The sequence below is a fragment of the Giraffa tippelskirchi genome, chromosome 2 (assembly GCF_054371585.1).
Source record: "Giraffa tippelskirchi isolate mGirTip1 chromosome 2, T2T-mGirTip1v1.2.pri, whole genome shotgun sequence".
NCBI lineage: Eukaryota > Metazoa > Chordata > Mammalia > Artiodactyla > Giraffidae > Giraffa > Giraffa tippelskirchi.
This window is the reverse complement of record NC_137276.1, coordinates 215157783-215181669: the sequence shown is the minus strand read 5'-3', so window position 1 is coordinate 215181669 and position 23887 is coordinate 215157783. Positions and strand designations below refer to the sequence as shown.

The window sequence follows — 23887 nt, the reverse complement described above, 5'->3', positions numbered from 1 at the left end:
CGCAAAGAGTCAGAGACAACTAAGCGACTTCACTTTCACTTTCACTCTATACTGGACACATATATACATCACTTTAGGGAAATTTTCAGTTCTATTTATCAAAACATAGGTATTCAAAATTCAATTGTAAAAAACCTTAATTTTCACTTAAAAAAATTAAGTCACTTCACAATAAGGAATATGCTTTATAGTTTAAAAAAATCAGTATTGTATTTTTCCTTATGTTCTCAAGAGAGCAATACTCATCTTTAATTCTGACAGCATTGTGTCATCATATATTGTACTTGATCCCTTAAATAATGCCTCTATTTTTATTTAAATGTCTCTATTAGATGTTACCTCTAAAGGATGATGCAATTCTGTTTTGCTACAAAACTTACTCCTACAAAATCAGTTTAAAGTTCAGTATACTTTATCAAATGTTGAAAGTAATTTGCACTTTATTTATGCTTTGGTTTTATTTGGTGTGATATTTCAACTATCAGTCATTTCAAACCCTGCCATGGTAAGATGCCTTGCAAAAAGAAACATTAAAATTTTTCTAAATATTAATGATTGAACTGATTGCACATCTCTAGTCAGAATAATGTAACAGTTTATGTCTACTGATATTAAGCCATTAGCAAATGTTGGAGATAGTTGTTTAGGTAGAAAAGTTTTGTCCCCTGGCTATTCCTCAAGATCTTATTTTGAGCTTGTGGAGAAGAATCAGATGCCTAAGGCTTCCTCTTAAAGATTCTGAATGCTCACCTCTGGGAAGGGTAGCCACTGCACTAATTATCCAGAATTATTACTGTGTGTCTGCTTTATGCTAAGCAATTTTAAACGTGGGGAATTCCTGCCAACAGGGAATCCTTTCTAGTGGCTCCGGCAGATACAAAAATAAATAACTCTACCGCAAGGCTTAGCAATTGAACAACAAAACACCACAAGGCAAAACACAGTTCAGCGGAAGTGGAATAGGTAATGTTACTGTCTCAAAAGGTATTAGCAATGACCCCAGTTATGAATTGCGGGGGGATCCACATGGAAAGCTTCACCGAAGAGGATGAACTTTAACCTCCAATATCTGCAAACATATCAAGTGCATAGAACACAGTGTTTGTCAAAAGTTTTACAGAAAGAATCTGGACAAACATACACACAATAGTGGATCAACTATTTACACTGGAACACAGAATTTTGCAGTTGTTGTTTACAAGCAACATATTGTATCCTTTCAACTAGGCTTCAACAGTACATGAACCGAGAACTTCCAGTTATACAAGCCGAATTTAGGAAAGGCAGAGAAATTAGAGATCAAATTGCCAATATCCATTGGATCATAGAAAAAGCAAGAGAATTACAGAAAAAAAAAAAACAAACACATCTATTTCTGCTTCATTAACAGCATGAAAGCCTCTGTGTGAACTAAAATAAACTGTAGAAAATTCTTAAAGAGATGGGAATACCAGACTACCTTACCTGCCTCCCGAGAAATCTGTATACAGCTCAAGAAGCAAGTTAGAACTGGACATGGAAAAATGGACTGGTTCAAAATTGAAAAAGGAGTGTGTCAAGGCTGCATGTTGTCCCCCTGCTTATTTAACTTATATGTAGAGTACATCATGCAAAATTCTGGGCTGGATGAATCATACACTGGAATCAAGATTGGTGGGAGAAATACCAATAAACTCAGATAGGCAGATGACACCACCCTTATGGCAGAAAGTGAAGAGGAACTAAAGAGCCTCCTGCTGAAGCTGAAAGGAAAGTGAAAAAGCTGGCTTAAAACTCAACATTCAAAAAAAAACCTAAGATCATCACATCTAGCCCATCACTTCATGGCAGGTAGGTGGGGAAATAATCGAAACTGTGACACTTTATTTTTTGGGGCTGCAAAATCAGTGCAGACAGTGACTGCAGCCATGAAATTAAAAGACACTTGCTCCTTGGAAGAAATGCTGTGACAAACCTAGACAGCATATTAAAAAGCAGAGACATCACTTTACAAATAAAGGTCTGTATAGTCAAAGCTATGTTTTTTCCCGTAGTTATGTACGGATGTGAGAGCTGAGCCATAAAGAAGGCTGAGAACCAAAGAACTGATGCTTTTGAACTATGATGCTGGAGAAGACTCCTGAGAGTCCCTTGCATATCAAGGAGATCAAACCAGTCAATCCTAAAGGAAATCAACACTGAATATTCATTTGAAGGAATGATGCTGAAGCTGAAGCTCCAAGACTTTGGCTACCTGACAGGAAGTGCAGAATCTTTGGAAAAGACCCTCTTGCTGGGAGAGACTGAAGGGAGGAGGAGAAGGGAGCAACAGAGGGTGAGATGGTTGGATGGCATCTGACTCGACGGACATGAATTTCAGCAAACTCCGGGAGACAGTGAAGAACGGGGAAGCCTGTTAGAACATGTTAGAATAGAACATGCCGCCGTTCATGGGGCTCAAAGTGTCTGACACAACTGAATGACTGAAAAACAACAAACAGCCGTATTGGAAATAGCTTCAGGCTTGCCATTGAATTGAAGTTCCAATTCTGCCAGATAGAAAAGACGTAACCTTCGGTTTCTGTTTATTAATTTGGACTTTAGGTTTTCTTTTCTTTCTTTCGTACTTTATTTATAGAATTATTGAATTGAACTGGTTTCCTTAATCTCTGGGAGTCCACAAACATAGAAAACATGAACCTAGGACACATTTTTAAAATGTAGAGGAGAGTTTTAATATTTAACACATATTGGTAAATATTACTTTTGACAGTGAACCATATAAAAGCTAACATTTGCTTTTGGCTAGAATTTTATAAACCTCTTCCCTGGTGGCTCAGATGGCAAAGCGTCTGCCTTCAATGTGGGAGACATGGGTTTGATCCCTGGGCAGGGAAGATCCCCTGTAGAAGGAATTGGCAACCCACTCCAGTACTCTTGCCTGGAAAACCCCTTGGATGGAGGAGCCTGGTAGGCTACAGTCCATGGGGCAGCAGAGTCAGACACGACTGAACGGTTTCACTTGGTTATGCTAACTATTCTTGGTTTTAAAAGCCTCTGTTAGTTTAATATATACATATTATACATATATTTATATATACACGTACTCACATATATACATTATATAGAGAGACTACATTGAATATAAATACATATTCATGAATATATAATGAAAATGAAGACTAATCTTGCTTTCATAAATATCATTGTAATAAGTTAATATCTTAAAAATCACGGAATTCACAAGGGAAAAATAATACAAGAGGTCCTAGGTGGCAATGGCAATAATATTGAAAAATAGGTTATCTTTAGGCTTTCATATCTTCTACTATATGGTTACATGATTAATAAAAATCTACATATCACTTCATAGACTGTAAGAAGGAGATTTTTTAAAACTGGATGTAAAAGGAATACAGATTTTTAAAAAATCAAGGAACTATGTTCTCCTAGCTATTATCACAATGAAAAGATGTAAGGAGACATTATTTAGATTTAATTAAATGGCAGCTGTATAGATCAGAGTATTTCGACAGTATTGATATCCATTAAGTTCACTTGCTCAGTCATGTCTCTTTGAGACCCCATGGACTGCAGCATGCCAGGTTTCCCTGTCCATCACCAACTCCCGGAGCTTGCTCAAATTCATGTCCATCAAGTTGGTGATGCCATCCAACCATCTCATCCTCTGTTGTCCATTACCTCGACTGAATCTCTGATTTAAAGTTGCCAGCCTAAGAAGAAACCGCAAAACTTGCCAGGATGTGAATTTGTGACTTCCTCATAGTTGGAGTCAGAAAACTCATATTCTAGGCATAACAGGAGGCATCAAAGCAACTTTTAAGACCTCTTCAGACTTGATATTGAGTTACTCCTGTTTTGATGACTGCCCTGTTTTTTTTATTCCTTTTTTTTTCCTTTCCTTTACTCTTCTCTACTTTCCTTTCTTTCCCTTTCCATTTGTCTCCTTCACCTCTCTCCCTGACTCTCTCTCTCTCCCCTTATCGGCTTCCCTTGTGGTTCAGCTGGTAAAGAATCCACCTGCAATGCAGGAGACCTGGGTTTGATCCCTGGGTTGGGAAGATACTCTGGAGAATGGAAAGGCTACCCACTCCAGTATTAGCTGAACACACAATACAGTCATCACTGTAACTGACAATTACTTGCTTAACACAAGAATTTCGCTTTCTCTGTCATTTCTTCTCAGTCTCTAAAGTCATTTTTTTTTTTTTCTGAACACGTATTTTTGGTGATTGGTACCTGTGACCTGATTTTAGTCTCCCTTCTCGCTAAGTGCTAGCTGGATTCTTGAATTCTGCCTGCTCCTGGGAAAGCCAGAGTGATCACAAAACACAACCCAGATTATGAGCACTGAAATATAAAAAGCTTTGTCTTGAATTTTGAGAGCCTCATGATTAATTGAGCTTCCCATAGCTCGGTTGTTAAAGATTTCACCTGCAACACAGGTGACCCCAGCTCGATTCCTGGGTTGGAGAAGGGAAAGGCTACCCACTCCAGTATTCTTGCTTGGAGAATCCCAGGGACTGCGGAGCCTGGCGGGCTGCCGTCTATGGAGTCGCACAGAGTTGAACATGACTGAAGCGACTTACAGCAGCAGCAGCAGTGAATTTCAGAAGCCCTGTTCCAACTGGCTTACTGGTCTACTAACTTCTATTTCAAGATAATGTTACTATGCTGCTTAAACCTTTCCAAAAGTTCTCGTCATACCTCTTAAGTCAAAAACTTCTTGATGCTGTACAAAGTTCAACATTAGCTGGCCTGTACCTACTTCTGTGACCTCGTATCCGTAACTGTATCCCTTAAACTCTAACCATCCATAGCTCTTTCAGGCTTTCAGCCTTTTGTACTATCAGTCCCATCTGTCTAATCACTTTCTTATATATTTCATCTCAATGCAGTTGCATGTCTTCATCCTACCTAATTAAAATGTAAGTTCCATGACAGTAAAGATGATGTTGCTTTTTGCTGTACAGAACCTGAATTTATATTTGACACTCAGTAGGTACTCAGTAAGTAATAGTTAATTGAATTAATTAAAACCTAGGACAAGTATATATTTTTAGACAGTAACACTCCATTTAACAAAGGAAGATGTTTGCTTGACTTTCCTAAAATCACAGAACTTAGTACTTTAATTCTCTGTTAAGTCTATAGTAATACATTGCTTTTCACAGATTCTTATTGCCTATTTTGTGAAGAAGTCAGCCCTTTAAATAAGCTAAGAATTAACTGCATATTTTTAAAGAATAATCTAAAATACCTTGACTCTTTTTTTCAGTGTTTGAATTTTCCCATTTGATTTGTGCTGAGGAAACTACCAAGGGAATAAAAACTTAACATATCCTTTGGCACATGTAGAGGATAATTCAATTAATAATTTCATATATCTGGTTCTACTGTATGTTCACTCAGTGCAGAATCAGCTATGGAAATTAACTGGATTCAATTCATGGTATCATGGGAATTCTAATGGCTCCATGGAATACTAAATTAGATGTGTGCTTATTGCAACTAACCATAGCACTGGGTGTGCATTTGCTGTGCTAAATTTGAGCAGTCAAGTTATGCATAAATCTCAGCATATTTTATAACTCTGGAGTCATAAGCATCATTTATATTAAGATACCTGTGACTTTTTAGCATATGCCGTGTTCTAATTGGACTGTTGTGTCCAAGGAGTCAGACACAACTGAGCAATAAACAACAGTGATTGAATATAAGAAAATGTTGATCATAAGTAAGATGAATTAATCCTCTTTCTACTATTACTATTCTTTCTCTTGTTCAAATCTGTCTCCTCCTTAAATCATACACACAAATATTAATAAGTATTGCACTACCTGTGGCTAGTCTGTTCCCTATTGCTGCTTTATATAATTGAAATCTCCAGAAAAGGCTACAGCATTTTAGATTATATTATTATTATTATGCACAATTTCACATATAAATTTAGTATAGAAGCTTAAATGAATCTCATAAGAATTTCTGAGTAATCAAAGGAAGGAAAACTGGTCATACAGATATAGCAGTGTTAAAGTGGCTTACAAATAACAATGATATTAATTTCCTCAGCATCTGATTTAGCAGTAGCACATTCTGTAACTTATGTAATTTGTGTTTATTGATGTCAAACAAATTTAAAGTTTGTCAACATTACCAGAATTAAAAAGAAAACTATCAAGTTATGTGCAAACTCTTTATCTGGTGACTTACTTTGATGTTTAGTTTGTTGATTTTATATGTGGTTAAAAATAGCTCCAAAGTGTAATTCACTTCTTAAACTCACCAGGTCAATCAAACCCTGAGGACTTTAAAAAAGTCAAAAGCAAATGAAAACATTTCCACTATTATATCTTAAAACCTTGGTCATGAATTCTGGAATGCTGCTCATTTGATACATAATGGAATAACTGGGTCACAAAAATAGAAAACAATGAAGAAAAACTCAGCATTGTTGCCATCATCATCACCATTCTAATAAAAACAACATTGAAATAATGATAATGATAATGGTTAAAATGGTGCATATGACCTGCCATTCATTATTTTAAATAAGTTATATAATTAGCAAATGTAACTGCAATTACATCACATTATGACTTATTATTAGCACCATTTAACTTCTGTATTTATCCCCTTTTAACTGAAATACTGAAAAGTTGGGAATTACAAAATCCTTTTCTACACCCCTTTAAGTCTCTTAATTGAAAACACACACACAAAAAAAACAAAAAAGAAAAAAAAGAAAAAAATGAAACTCAAAATTGGTAACAAGTTGTGGTCCCATCACTTCATGGGAAATAGATGGGGAAACAGTGGAAAAGTGTCAGACTTTAGTTTTCGGGGCTCCAAAATCACTGCAGATGGTGAATGCAGCCATGAAATTAAAAGATTCTTACTCCTTGGAAGGAAAGTTATGACCAACCTAGATAGCATATTAAAAAGCAGAGACATTACTTTGCCAAAAAAGGTCTGTCTAGTCAAGGCTATGATTTTTCCAGTAGTCATGTATGGATGTGAGAGTTGGACGGTGAAGAAAGCTGAGTGCCGTAGAATTGATGCTTTTGAACTGTGGTGTTGGAGAAGACTCTTGAGAGTCCCTTGGACTGCAAGGAGATCCAACCAGTCCATCCTAAAGGAGATCAGTCCTGAATATTCATTGGAAGGACTGATGTTGAAGCTGAATCTCCAATTTTGGCCACCTGATGTGAAGAGCTGACTCATTTGAAAAGACCCTGATGCTGGGAAAGATTGAAGGCAGGAGGAGAAGGGGCCAACAGAGGATGAGATGGTTGGATGGCATCACCGAGTCAATGGCCATGAGTTTGAGTAAATTCTGGGAGTTGGTGGTGGACAGGGAGGCCTGGCGTGCTGCAGTCCACGGGGTCGCAAAGAGTAGGACACAACTTCTCTACTGAACTGAACTGAACTGGACCTCAAAATATATTTTAGTAGGCCCAAGAAAACAAAATGTCCCTAAACTAAGAGGACTGTCACTGAATTATTATAACAAGAACTCTTTTAAATTCTGTTTATGAAGTATTTTGAGATAACAACAGTGCTAAAAATAATCATTTCAAGAGGTTATTTACTCTTATTAAGACTTCATCTTCATCACAGGGGCAGAAACAGTTTGTCAGTAATACTAAAGGAGAATATGATCCCCTGGTGGCTCAGATGGTAAAGTGTCTGCCTACAGTGTAGGTGATCTGGGTTCGACCCCTGGGTTGGGAAGATCCTCTGGAGAAGGAAATGGCAACCCACTCCAGGACTCTTGTCTGGAAAATCCCATGGACGGAGGAGCATGGAAGGCTACAGTCCATGGGGTTGCAAAGAGTCGGACATGACTGAGTGACTTCACTAAAGGAGAGAGGACATTTTACTCCAGATGACTATATAAATACATCCCACAAAATGAAGGGGTATATTTGAATAAACAGAGTAAATCAAATGAGCCATGTAGGCTTTAAAATTATATAGATACTGAATCATTATTACCTGATTCTCGGGTTCCACTTCTTTAAGATACCATGATAATTTCACTTTTCTAAGAGGATTTTTTTCCTCTATTACTGCTCAGTTGTATAATCTCTATGATACATATTTAATTATATATGCATTAAATTATGTCATGTTTTCTAAGCAGTTTCACATAAGTAGATCCCAGCTTCCCAGATATTTTGCAATATTTTGTGCTCTTTCAATCTTTTCACATCTTTGATAAACAATGTTAATACACTGCTTCTAGTGTTACACAATAATTATTATGAAACCAAGTAATTATTATGATGTTTCTTAAATGAAGATACACAAATATTATTTCCTTCTTTAATATCTTTAAAACAACCTATTGTAAAGTATGTTGGTTTTTCTTATTCTATATGTGATGATTGCATAAGCAGGTCTAAAGCAACTTAGAGAAGTGTGTTAACATACCTATTCTCAAAACCGAAATACTGTTTTAAAATTAACTACCTGAAATTTCACTCATAGGCATGAACCTCTGATATAGCTTGTTTTACTCAGCCAATATTCTCTCCAGAAGCCCTCCAGGTATAATAGGAGTGCATTTCTCTGCTGGATGGATGTTAGAATTAACCACATGACTTTTTCAATGTGAGGAGCAAATGCTTGAAATCTGCTTTCTTTATTGAGTTGTGCTCTTGTGTTTCTGTCATCATCATAGTATAGTTTCCGCCCCGCAGTTGCCACCTCTTACGTCTGGTTTCAGGTGTTACTGGACACCTAATATGGAGTTAAGTGTCGCTGCTTGCAGTAGAGTTCCCTATTCAGGGTCAGCTGGTTCCAGTTGAGCAAGAGAATTATTAATTCATGTCACTGAGTTTTGGAGTGTTTATTATGTATACGTATTGTGACATTAGCTGATGATGTATCTAACCGCATGGCTTTATTTTTTTTTCTCCTGAGCCATTTTCATTGATTCTCGTATATTTTGCTACTTTGTTTTGTTTATCATTGGTTTTCATTGCTCAAATGGAAGGCCCATACAGTCTACTGTATTTTTGTTTATTACAATTCTACATTCTCAACACCCATAAAAGTGCTTGGTGTGTAGTACATGCCTGATAAATATTATTGAATGAAAGAATGTAATTAAAATGGTACTTTATTACAGCAGCTCAGGCTTCCTTGGTGGCTCAGTGGTAAAGAACCCACCTGATTAGGCAGGAGACCTGGGTTCAGTCCTTAGGTTGGGAAGATACCCTGGAGGAAGGAAATGGCAATCCACTCCAATATTCTTCCCTGGGAAATCCCAGGGACAGATGAGCCTGGCCAGCTACTGTCCATTGGGTCTCAAAAGGGACAGACATGCTCAGCAACTAAACAACGACAATGCTTAAATTCACAAAATAATAAATTTAGAGCCAATTCTTCCTCTTTACACACCAAAACACTGAAGCTTTGGTAATTTAAATCACTTGACCAATGTCCTAGGATTAGACCCAGTAGATCCATTAAAATCTAAGAATAGCTCATATTACTATGACTTTAAATATTATTTTAGCAAAGTCCAATGTATTAAAAAGAAAAAATGTTATTAAGTTTACACCATCACATACTGCGAGCTGGCTTAATATCAACCATACTTGGACAGTATTAAAACAAAAGCTTGTCCTTGCCTTTGCTCCACTGAAATTCAACCCCAAATTCAGATTTATGGCTTTATGGCCACAGAATTCTGGCTGATTAGATTCAAATTGTTGGACTGGTCTTTTTCAAGAATTAGGTACCTTAACTTTTGATGGTCATGCTATTCTAGACTAAGGTATCAGATAATAAATCCAAGAAGACAAACCGACTAGCACCACATCCTAAGAAGGAGGAGAGGGAGGGGGAGCACTGTTATGGACTGAAGGTCAGTGTTCCCATAAAAGTCACATGTTCCAATGTGATGAGATTAGGAGGTGTGGCTTTGGAGAGGTGATTAGGAATAGATGAGGTCATAAGGTGGGGCCCCTATCTGTGCCCCGAGGAGTTAGGAGAGAGCTTTTTCCTCTGATTCTACTCACCATCATAGGAGGATGGAACCAGAAGACAGTGGTCTGTAATTGGAAAAGGTGCTCACCAGAACCCAACCATGCTGGCTCCCTGATCTCGAATTTCCAGTCTCCAGAACTGTGAGAAACTGATTTCTGTTTTTCATAAGTCACTCAGTCTATGGTACTTTATTACAGCAGCTCAAACAGACTAAGACAGGCTGTAAGCAGTTTACCACAAGGTCTTGGCATAGTTTTCAGGATCTTCAAGATGACAAAACTCAGTGATACCAGTAAAGGATTGGAAAGATGTTATCTTAATGTGCAGCCTGGCCCTGTAAAGTTCTATCTGTGATGTGGTTTTCTCTGTGAAACGCAGAAAGTTCATTCTTATGAATGAATTTTGTGTCTCCTCCAAATTGACATGTTGATCCCTAATCCTCCATGTGATAGTTCTTAGAGGTGGGGTCTTTGCAAGTAATTAATTTTAGATGAAGTCATAAGAGTAGAACCCCTATCATGGGATTAATGCCCTTAAAGAAAGATGAAGAGAGAGGAGGTATATCTTTTTCTATATGAAGGAAAGGCCATGTGATGATATACCTGCAAAAGAGTGCTCACCAGGAACTTGACCATTATGGCATCCTGATATTGGCTTTCCAGCCTTCAGATCATGAGAAATAAAAGGTTCTGTTAAAGCCACCCAGCCTAAGATATTTCATTATAGCTGCACAAGCTAGGACATTCACTGTACCAGTGAGAACTGGGATCACTGAGACAAGGTCTTCATTCCAGAGGAATGGTAGAAAACTATGGTGAATTGAAGGTTGAGTTTGATATTTCTGGGCCATTAAGTTAAGTAGGTGCCAAGAAGTAGTGATAAATCCAGTAGTTACACAAAAATGATTATTTCATTTGTTTGTTTGATATTTGCTCATATCTAAAATGTATCTTTTCAAGGGTTAAATATTTCCTAAAATTCCTTAACAACTTTTCATCATCATAATCTCTAAAGTACATTCTCACAAGACTTAATCTGCATCAATTATATCTGTCAGAAATAGACACAAATGTGATAAAACTAGAGTAATTTATAGTATCTGTACACAGGAAGAATGCTAGATATTTCAAGTTTTCACAGAGGGTCCATGTAAAGTCTGGGTTAAAAAATACAGATGAGCAGTAAAATGATTTTTTCACCTTTCTTTCTCTTCTAATTTTCTTATCTTCTGGCTGTAGACATAAACTTTATATTTCTTTCAGATGTTGTCACTGAAATTATCATGTTGGGTATAAAATCTAAGTAGTTGCTGGCATTAGAACAAAATTACTTCTATAAGTGAGCCAGCTTCTTTAAAGTTTGAACAATTTAAATGTATTATGGTGAGTGCATAGGGTAGGTTCATAAGACAAGCTTTTAATCACAGATATAAAATGCTTGTCTGCTATAAACAAGGAGTTTTCTAATTTATATTTGCTTATTGATATACTATTTTTAAATGTTAAAATCATGGTCACACCTTACCCGCCTTATCCAGCACATGTAGCAGAGAATGCTACCAGAATTAGTTATTTTGGGTGACTGCAATTCTTGGGGAAATAATTGAGTGATACAATAAATGGAATATGTATGGAAGTAACATGAGTCTGTATTAAAAGATTAATTAATCTCTCTATATCCTTAAGAGTTTTCTGATATAGCTAACTCCTTTCATACAGGAGAAAATGCATTTAAATACTGCTATTATCTCTAACAAGAAACAAAAGCAGGTGCAGAGAGCTCAATGAGAAAAAAATGCAAATGAAAAATTCAATATTTCTTAACAGGCATTGTTACCATGTAACTGTTAAATTAAATTTGTCACACAAAATAATTAAATCTAATTAATAGATAATAAGTAATGAGTACCTAGTCACAAAACATAATGATACCCTAATTGTAATCAAACATGCTATGTAATTGGTGCTTATTGTGTTCAACTACATATCACACGCCTGTTATCTCCTGTGTTTTATGAATTGGAACTCTAGTTCAAATCCTGCTTCTTAAAAATGGTAATGCCTTTGGAATATTGAAAATGAACTGGCAGGATGCCAAGGAGTCTGCTTAAACTGAAATACAAAAGAGGTTTTGAGCAACAACAACAAAAAAAGATGTAATCTAAACACCTTCTAAGTTTAGTATTACTGTAATAAATGTGGTTGGTATCAAATTATAAAAGGCTCAATTCTTTCTACTCATTCTTACAATTTAGTTTCTTTAATCACATAGTAAAGACTATTTTGGTGAAATGTTTGTGACAATGTATAATTTCTTTGTAATGTTTATAATTTTATACTGTTTTGAATCAAAGATGGCGAATGAAAATATTCTTATCATTTTTAACATGTAAATATTTATTCACACGAATAACTTCTGATGGCATTACATTCAATTGAATTATGTTAAAGAGCTTCTTGATGAGGGTGAAAAAAACCTAAGATCATGGTATCCTGTCTCATCACTTCATGACAAATAGAAGGGGAAAAGGTGGAAGCAGTGACAGATTTTATTTTTCTGGGCTTCAAGATCACTGCAGATAGTGATTGCACCCATGAAATTAAAAGACACTTGCTATTTGGAAGGAAAGCTATGACAGATATAGACAGAATTTTGGAAAGCAGAGACATCACTTTGCCAACAAAGGTCTGTCTAGTCAAAGCTATGGCTTTTCCAGTAGTCATGTATGGATGTGCGTGTTGAACCATAAAGAAGACTGAGCACTGAAGAATTCATGCTTTTGAACTGTGCTGTTCGAGAAGACTCAAGAGTTCCTCAGACAGCAAGGAGATCAAATCAGTCAACTCTAAAGGAAATCAACCCTGAATATTCATTGGAAGGACTCATGCTGAAGTTGAAACTTCAATTATTTGGCCACCTGATCCAAAGAGTCAACTCACTGGAAAAGACCCTGACACTGGGAAAGATGGAAGGAAAAAGGAGAAGGGGGTCGCAGAGAATGAAATGATTAGATAGCATCACCAACCCAATCGACATGAAATTGAACAAACTTCAGAAAGTAGTGGAGGACAGAGGAGCCTGGTGTGCTGAAGTCCTTGGGGTCGCAAAGAGTCTGACATAACTTGGCAACTGAACCACAACATAGATGAATGACAATTTAATGGCATTTACTATGTTCCTACTACATGGAAAAAATATGAATTTTAGCAAGTAATGACATTAAGATGAATCATTATTTTATTTTCTATCTAAGTATAAATTTATATTTTACTAGAATATGTGTGTTTGCTAAGTTGCTTCAGTCGTGTCCGACTCTTTGAGATCCTATGGACTGTGGCCTGTGAGGCTCCTCTGTCTGTGGGATTCTCCAGGCAAGAATACTGGAGTGGGTTGCCATGCTCTCCTCCAGGGGATCTTCCCGACCCAGGGATTGAACTTGCATCTCTTTTGCATATCATTCAGTCTCCTGAAGTGGCAGGCGGGTTCTTACAACTAGTGCCACCTGGAAAGCCCCTACTAGAATATAACTAACCATAAATTAATTTTAAATATATAACTAACCATAAATAAATTTTCACCATAATATTCATCCATTTAAAAATTTTTTTCTGGATTCAGATTTAATAAATTATACTAAGTACCCAGAAGGTAATAATCTCATATGCCTACCACAGAGTAGAGGTTGGGCACATATATGGGCATATTTATATCTTGCTATGAACCTAAAATTCATTCTTAAATGTATCATAAAATTTCAAAAGTGAGCTGGACTTTTAACATTGTGGAATTAGTAAGTAAATTTGATTGCAAAAAATAAAACATTTTGTGTAAAGCATATAAAGAAATACTATAAGAATCTGGTTTAATCAAAGAGGATTCTAGACTTCCAGAGATTTTCGATCCATGTGTAATAGAAATTTAGAAGAGACTCATCATGGGAAGAAAATAAGAGGCCATGGCTTACATATAGGATGTGTATGTTAAATCCACAAGCAGAAGACCTCTCATAAACCCATGGCTGATTCATGTCAATGTATGGCAAAAACTACTACAATATTGTAAAGTAATTAGCCCCCAACTAGAATAAATAAATTTATTTAAAAAAATAAATAAAAAAAATAAAGACTGAGAAAAAGGAAATATGTCAATAGAATGCATGACTCAAGTTTGATAGTGTGTTTATTAATCTTAAATATAAATATTTTCATTTGCTTTACATGAAATTCAGCCTTAATCAGAAGAATTATTCCCTTGCCAGGCTCCTCTGTCCATGGACTTTCCCAGGCAAGAATACTGGAGTGGGTTGCCATATCCTTCTCCAGGTGATCTTCCTGACCCAGGGATAGAACCCAAGTCTCTTATGTCTCCTGCATTGGAAGGTGGGTTCTTTACCACTAGCACCACCTGGGAAGCCCTTGTAGATAAAAGATACTGTTAAAAATCTGAATATCTAACTCTAAACCTCAAGCTAAAGCCATTTATTTATTTAAGACAGAGTGCAGAGCTTACTGAATCTCAGTTCCCTGACCAGGTATTGACCCACGGCCATGGTGCTCCAAACCACTAGACCCCATCTCACAATTAAGAATTTGAAAAAATTCACATACCTAGAACTTACTATACCTTTCAAGTTGATTTTGTATGAGTATAGATAAAAATGTCAAATTAAATAAAATTGACTATGTAGAAGATTGATACACTGAATGAGAAAAAAGAACTTAACTTCTTCTTAGGCCTTTGCAATTGAACACTATTTCAAACAGGGTAATGGTTTATTTAAAGCTCTGTGTGTGTGTGCGTGAGTTCTTCAGTCATGTTCCACTCTGTGACCCCATGGACTGTAGCCCTGTCAGGCTCCTCTTTCCATGGAATTCTCTCTCCAGGCAAGAATACTGGAGTGGGTTGTCATTCTCTTCTGCAGGGGATCTTCCCCACCCAGGGATCGAACCCAGGTCTCCCACATTGCAGGCGGATTCTTTGGCAGCTAAGCCAATATGATTATAAAAAGTAAAAGTAAAATTTGAAAAAAAAAAATGACTGGAGGAAATAAATTAAAAATTGCTGGCTGAGCATGCCAATGATAGCCCAACTCCCCTACTGGTAATAATTTAAAAGACTGGAAATAGCACAAATAAAACAAAACAATAACAACAATACTACCCTAAGGCTTCTGTAGAGGGAGCAAAACAAAATTGGGGTTGTGGAAGGGAAGGAAAACTCATTTCCTTGTTTTCGTTGTTGTTTTTTTTTTTCCCAGCCTCATTGCTACGTCTAGAGGGAAGGTGCTAGATAAAGAGTTTCAAAGTGATTCTGGACATAAGACACATCCAGAAATATAGAGGTACTCTGGAAAGAAGCCAATACAGGTTGAATAGTGTGGGGATTATCCCAGACAAGAGTCAGAGAAAGAGATGTCATAATTCTGGGTATAAAACCACAGAATACACAGCCTAACCTCTGAGCTCTACATACTTAGAACAGATACAAAATGCATAGCAAAGATGTTAAGAAATCAACTGAGATTTGAATAACTGATTACAGGAGACAACACAGAACTCAGGGATGATTATCTACTTAAAATACTTTTTTCCAGATGGTTGTTGAGACCCAGAGTCTGCACAGGATAATATTTATAGTATCCATGACACAATGCCATATTTCTCAGCAGAGAAACAAAAAATACAAAACAGAAAAAAAAATAGGAATTTAGAGCTAAAAATATTAATATCTTAAATAAAACAAAAACTTCACTGAATGGACTCAGTAGCAGTAAGGAGATTATCAGCAGAGAATCAGTTAACTTTAAAAGCAAACAACAGATATTGTCTAATCTAAAGAACAGCAAAACATAAGAGTCATAACACTGAACAATGTCTCAGAGATCTTTGAGTCAAAAAGTCTATATGTTTGTAGTTAAAAGTCCTAGAGATGAGAAAGAGATTAGAACAGAATAAATATTTATAGATTAAAAACTGTCAAATATATTGACAAATATAAATTTACAGATTCAAGACATTCAATATACCCCAAACAGGATAAACCCAAAGAAAACCACACCTAGACATATCCTAGTCAAAATTATAAACAAAAGATGAAGAAAATAAACTGAAATCAGCTTTAGAAAAATGACACATGGCATACAAGGGATAAATAAATCAAACTGCCATGGATTTATCATCAGAATCCAAGGAGGCTAGAAAACCGAGGAACCTCATCTTCAAAGAAATGACAACCCTGAATTACTTCCAAGGGAAAAAAAGTCATCAGGAACGATAGAGAGGGAGAACATTTTCAGATGAAAATAATAATAATAAAAAATAATAGGTGATATCCCCAACAGTTATGCTTTACAATAAATGGGAAAGAAATATCCTTAGACTGGAGGACAATAATATTATAGGAAAATCTAGATCTGTAAGGATAGAGGAAGACAAAAAAGAAATTATAAAAACATGAGTAAACAATATTTTTCCCTTTCAAGTTCCTTAATATATCTATAATTCATTAAAACAAAACATCACAATTTCTGGTGAGAGTCTATATTAAAATGAATATGGATGTAATGTATATGACATTAAAAAAAATTTTTAAAAGATCAGTGTGGAGTACTTGTAAAGGAATCTGTATTGTTGCAAAGCTTGTACATTTAATATAAAGTGTCAGATTATTAACTCTGAGAGAGCCTGAATGGCTATTTGTACATCAGACAGAACATATCTAGTCAGGGAATAGTTGAGAAAATGAATCATTCATGAGGAAGACATACATTAGAGAGAGAAAAATGATCCATCAAAGATAAGCACACATCCCGAACCTTTAAGCACATTAATTCACATGGGCCAAGGAACTTTGCAGCTGTGACTAAATTAAGGATGTTGGGTTGAGAAGATTATCCTGTATTATCCAATGTGGGTCCAATGAAATGGCAGGCAAGTCAAAGATAGAGAAAATGAGAGGAAGGAAGCAGAATCAAAGTCATGTGATGTGATGTGGGACTCATTCTACCGTTACTGGCTTTGAAGATGGAAGGAGACTGCAAGTTAAGACAAGTGGGTATATTCTTGAAACTTAGAGCCTCCACAAAGAAACACAACCCTACAAACATTTGATTTTATCTCAGTAAGAATCATTTCTGACCTCTGATATCAAGAGTATAAAATAATATATGGTATTGTTTACAGCAAGTAAATTCATGTTCACTAGTTATATCAACAACAGGACACTAAGAGAAGATACAGACTATAAATGTATATTGTGTCACTGAGCTTCAAAATACACAAAATGCAAAAATAAACAATTAAAAAGAGAGAGAAAAAAGTTCACAACTATGGTAGAGGATTTTAACCACCATAACTCTAATAGAACAAAACAAATTTGGTGAATACATAGAAGATTTAAAGAACATATACATGTTTCAAGTACATATTATGTATTCACTAGACAGAGCATATGCTGGGGCATTAAATAAACCTCAATAAATACAACAATAATCAAAACCATATAGAGAATATTTTTTGAAGCAAACTGAATTAAATTAGAAATTAGTAACAGTAAAATATCGAGGGAAATGCTAAATATCTGAAGGCTAAACATATCCTCACAAATAATATTGACCAATGATGAAATAATCTACAAAAATATAAATTATTTTCAACTGAAAGCCAAGAGAAACACAATAAATCACTATTTGTGGGATGCAGTTAAAGTACTGCTTAGAGAACAATTTCAGAAAAAGCTGAATAAACCACTATGTAAGCTTTTAAAAGCAAAGGACTGTACCTGTGATCAAAAACAACTTGAATTTGGTTCACAATCAGTCCTTGTAAAACAGAGTATCCTAAATACTGTATTTTAAATATTATACAATAATTTATGAGGATGTGAAATAATTCAACAAAACTTGAATGAGAAATGAAATTCTCACTACATACATGAAACACAGGACCAATAATGTTAGGAATAAACATATAAAAATCTGAGATGTTGATCAATTACTGATAACTAATATAGTTCCGTTTACATTGTGATTTAGGCTATACTTTCCATTAAAAAGTCACAATTTTTTGGGTAAGCAGTATCAAGACTATTAAATACAGTCAAATCTATATTGTGAAATCTCCCATAACCTCCACTAGATGTCTCTAATAACTGACTTTGGCTACATTCCTTCTAATGTTATGCATCAAATACTGCAACATGAACTACATCTGTGTTTTGATTTTCCTACAAAATTTCATGTTTTTCAAAGAAGAAAAAAGTTGTCTTAATACACAACTGAAAAAATGAAAATAACTTACATTCAATATCAAGGTACATGCTCTTTTGGTGCCCTCCAATTCTACTTGCAGCTTCACAGTCGTATCTCCCTGAATCTGACAAGTCCACGTCTTTAATGTGCAGTGATGAACTTCCACGCTGCCCTTTGACTTCGATACGTCCGTCTGGGCTCTGTTTACATTGATTCGGGGAAAAAGGAAGATTTCATGCTTATTTTGTGTAAAATGATGATGAAACATATTGCATTTATCCTTAACATAACAGTTGAAAATAAACTCTTAACTGTATTCAGTTTTTTTGTTTCAAAAAAGCACTGTTTCCATATTTATACTTTACTGGTTTTAGCTTATCCATTTCAGGTGCCCACTTGCTTACAGGGACACTGATGTGCACATAATAAAAACATGTTTTATCCACCTTTTTTTATTTAGCATGCTCTTTGCTTTTTAGACTTTCACTTGCTTTTTATAAAGCTAGTATGTTCTTCTAGGGAGTTTCCAGGTGGCACAAGGATTTTGTTGTTGGCTTTCTGTTGTGTTCTTTGCAAACAGCAAAATGACAACAAGGCCTATTTAATTCTGGCTACAGCTTACCAGCAAAAATACCTCTGCCGTACTTTAGTTTCTTACTTTACCACATAAGGAGAATGTACCAAGATGTATGACAATTAAAGAATTTAAAAGGAATTTATAGTTTTCACTTTTGAATTAATGTAGCAGTGTTGCTTATAAGCATAACTGGTACCATATGCATCACAGATACACTATTAAAAGCACCATATTCTTAGGAAGTCATTGGAAACAATATGGAAATGATTACTCACATATTCCACAAATATGACTCAAGTCAAGGAATTACTTATAATCCTATAGTCCATAGACTGTATTTCAAATAAGCATTATTGTGTGCAACATAATTAGCATATCCAGAATTGTTTTATTAAATCATGTAAATACCTTAATAGCACACATATTAAAACAGAGGTAGTTTATTCATTCAATTTTACTTTGTACTATCAAGATATACAGTGGACTTTTAACACTTCATAACTCATTGAAGATATCTGCTCTACCATTATCGAATTGATTCTTTTTAATATTTAAGGTTTTAGTGTTCAATAGAATATTGTACGTCATTCATTTAATTGAAATATGTATGTTATTATACATGGTATAATGGCTGTATAATTTTATATATGACAGATCAGATTCAAATAAATTTCAATACATGTGTGTACTTTGTACTATTAAAATGATGTTTAATCATTTTTCTTTATTAATATCAAAAGACTATGCTTTTGCATGGCTTGTGGGATCTTATTTCCTCCACTGGGGATCAAACCCAGAGCCATAGAAGTGAAAGCCTGCTTCTTAATCAATGGATCACCAGGGAAGTCCCTCACTGGACTATCTTAAAGGCCTTTTCAAACATGTTGATTGGGGCACAATATAGTTACTTTTTTTGCTTTTTAATTCTATATGTGAATGCTATCACTAAATAATCCATTAATTATTGATAATTTAATATTTGAGAAATGGTCTTCAAAATAAAGAAATAAGCAAAAGCATATTAGGGATGTATTTTGTAACTTAGACCAAAATTTCTTGGTCAAAAACATGTTCCCCACCTTCCAAGTACTGCTAAAGAAATGTAAGGTGAAGTTTTCAATCTGAAGGGCATTCTATTCTGCCAGTTTTTAAGATGTTCAGCTGCTAAACCCATTTACTTAATTGAAAGAAAACAAAATGCAAGTATTCACAGAATTTAAAAATCAGAATGAATGAATAATTGGCCAAAGTAAAAGGGTCAATTGTTATACAAGGTAACTGACTTCTGTTTCATAACTAAAAAAAATATCCTTTGGCCTTTTTTGCACCTCTATTCATTGTTAATTCCCTGCTAGCTCATTTGGTTAAGTATGTCTGTAGTGCAGGAGACTTATATTCAATCCCTAGGTTGGGAAGATCCCCTGGAGAAGGGCATGGCAATCCATTCCAGTTTTCTTGCCTGGAGAATCCCCACGGACAGAAGAGCCTGGTGGCCCACAGTCTATGGGGTCACACAAGTTTGACACGGCCACCGCCACCATTCATTGCTAAATCTTATTGAACTTGCCTTCCTTTCTTCTGTTTTGACTTCCAGGACACCCACATGATCCTGATTTTTCTCCCAGTTTTAGTTGCTGCCTGCTTTGTTTTGGTTTTTATTACAGCCTCCTTGCTTCCTTGAGGTCTCTGTATTCTGGCCTGGGCTCTAGAGCTTTTTCATTCAATTTCACTTGAGCACTCTTAGCCCTGACCACATCTACACTGAAATCTCTAGTCACTCTTTCTCCCTCAGGGTGCTTATTTCCATGGAGCTTCAGAAATAAGATATATCACATGCAGGGAAAGTCCATTTGCTACAGATCTCAAACCAGCATGTGTAGATGAATGTATCACACCCACTCAGCATCACCTGCCCTCTCCCAGGTATTTTTCTTTCTGTGAATGATATTAATACTAATATTTCTCATGTCCCATGCTACACCATGTTCTCACTCTTGGATCAGTTGCTGAACCTTTATTCATCTATTTATATTCTAAATAATGATACATTTCAGTGTATCATCTTGCTTGACATGACATTTCCACTTCTCAGGAACTGTGTTCTCCTAGACATATCTGCTTTATCCCTCTCCGTTCAGAGATTCAGTTGCACTGCTGAGTTGGAAGGATATTGACAGGAGTCTCTCGATTTAAGAGAAAACAATCACCCTCAGGAAGAATGTGACCAAAAAAGCTCCCTGACTCTGCAAAATTCTACAACATTATGTTATTTCCTATGTTTCTTTTAGCAAAAAAATCATTCCAGCTGCAGAAATTATTTCTTGTGAAACTAAGAATAAGGCTTTTTTAAAAAAGCAAACTTTCATTTCTTGTAACTACTTTATGATGGTTTTACCACCAGTAATTTTCTATAATTACACATAACATTATATTGCCTCTGCCAACTCCATAGCCTGATGTTGATGGACTTCCATATGGCATTATCTTTCTGTTTAAGGACACCTTACAATTTGGGTATCAGTAATTTGGGTTCCAATTAATTTGAATTACTTATACTGCAATGAATATCCTGTGCTGTCTTTCTCTAAGCAGCCTTCACATATCTGTCTCTAATCTTTCCCCCTTTATCTCTTTCATATTTATATGGCAGAATTCTACCGTCATTCTTTCCATTTCTTAAGCAAATATCAATTTATATTCATAATCCCTCATTGACTACTCTGTGTGTGTGTGTGTGTGTGTGTAATATTCTTTGAAATCAATGCATTTCTTGGGACATATTGCTTTTTCTGGTTTTATCTGAAACTTTGGATTTTATCCTGCAGGTTGATATTATAGTTGTACAAATGCAAGACATTTTAATGACACTTCATATGAAAGTCACCTGGACTAGCATCTAGGACAGAATCAATACATTTTTTGTTTTTTACAAGGCAAATTAACTCATAGTGAAATATACATATAATTGTATAAAGGAAATGCAATTCTTCAGCTATTCTTTACTATGGATGAAAAACATTGTACTTAATATATTTATTAGAATGTAGATAAAATACATTATTAATAATGTAAAACATCCTTTCATTAGGGAATATATTGTCCTTCTACATATTAAAAAGTAAATTTACCCACGTTAAAAATAAACAAGTCCTTTGGTTATCACCTGTTATAAATGATATAGCTTTGACCTGTGGATAAATATTCATGTAAGTTAGCATGCTATTAATATTAGTAAAAATGGTAGTATTTAAAATACTAAGGTAGCCAGTATGCCCTATCATTTTTCTTTCTCACACTCATGTGTTAAACTGTTTTAGAATCATTGACACTTTAGAGAAATTAGGGGATCCTGTTACTCAGTTACTTAACATTTTTATCTATATTTGCAATTGTTTTACAATAAGCAACAATATATCTGAAATTAACAAAAACTTAGGAAGAATAGAATTTGTTCTATTTCTGGAAGGAGTGTGATTCCCTGAGAAATAAGTCATTCTCATAGTTAGCATTGTCTCTGTAATAATCCACAATATGCATTTGACTAGGAGATCAAAGTCATTTGTTCTCATTTCATATAACAAAGGGCATCTTTCTCTCGGTGATACAAAAATATATTGCACATTTCTGAAAGAAAATTCATTTATACCTTGGCTTTGATTCACTACCTACAGAAGATTCATTTAAGACATCAGATATCTGATTGAGACTGGTTAATTGGTATATTAGCTGTTCACGTAGTATTTTCAGTTTCCATCACTGCATTAAGATTATTGGAAAGTAAAGTGTCTGACAGTACATTATTATTTCAATCTTTTACAAAAAGACACTTTCAGAAATTTGACTTGATATTATATCTTTTGCCTTTCTGAAGGTCAACTTAAGAACCGCTTGCTTGTGTAGTATTTCAGTATTTTTATAAAATGATTATTCAGAGAGCTTATTGTCCTTTCAATAATCTCTTAACCAAATATCTATGTGAAAACTACTATTTTGAGTTTAGTACAAAATAAATATTTTGTTTTAAATTTTAACTGTTGTACATTTGAAATTGTATAACGTATATCATGGTTACTTTGTGGCTTTACTTGACTAGACTTCATTGTCAAATTTAGAATTCAGTTGCAGCAAACAATACATCTGAGGTGGGCAGAATTCCCTTCCTTCTTCCTCACATTTATGCCTTTGAATGTTTTTAGGGTCACTGACACTTTTGGCCTTCTGTGAAATGGTGGTTCACGTCAGCTACATGTGTGCAATTGTTCTACAACAAGTGTCCAGGCACTGGGGATACAAGCTGAGCAAAACAGAATAATTTCTACCCTTAGTAGAATTTAACTTTAACTGAGAAGACAGATATCATTTTAAAAATAAAATACAGTTAAACTGAAAAACACCACAGGTTCATTGTGGGGATATTATCGAAGGGGTGGGTTAGAGTCAGAGGTATATTCCTTGATACACTGAAGTGTGGACTGGAATATGGAAATGGTGAAAGAGGCAGTGGTGTAGAGAGAATTCAGTGTTGTAGAGAGAATATGCCACCAGAAGGCTTATGGAAAAACAGAGAAGATAGCAGGTGTAGAGAAAAGGCTGAGAGCACATGGGATCCCCTGACATTGGGAGGCTGATAGAGAACCCATGGAGAACCCAAGATACACAGATGCACAACAAGTTTTCACATTTTGGTTATATATTATTTTTTCTCATTATATGCTATGCATTTGGGGGGGGTGAATTTTTTATTATATATTCTGTTTGCATTATTTTTAATTGCATTCCATTGCATCTCTATTGAATGTAAATTAAGTTTCAAATATGTAGAGGTAGCAGCAAGACATAACTGTTAAATGCATAAAAAAGAAAACAGATTCTTTCCAAAGGTTATTGCAATTAATTTATGCAAACTAACTCCTCAAAATCATAGGATTCCTACATTTACTCTTAGTATTAAGGTCTCTTTCCTCTGGGCTTGATCCAACCTTCCTAATTTTATTCCTATTTTCATATCATGAAATAAACTTATGTACATTCACCCTCTCTCTAAGGAGGGTAAACTGATGAAA

General features: G+C 35.3%; 1 protein-coding gene across 2 annotated transcripts in view; it reads right to left on the bottom strand.

Annotated features, from left to right (window-relative positions):
* Positions 1–23887, bottom strand: part of NCAM2 (neural cell adhesion molecule 2) — a 522399-nt gene that overhangs the window by 108756 nt on the left and 389756 nt on the right. For both annotated transcript variants that reach the window (XM_081573615.1, XM_081573614.1), the window contains exon 9: positions 18297–18447. In XM_081573615.1, the coding sequence (XP_081429741.1) occupies positions 18297–18447 (151 nt within the window). The remainder of the gene's footprint in view (positions 1–18296; positions 18448–23887) is intronic.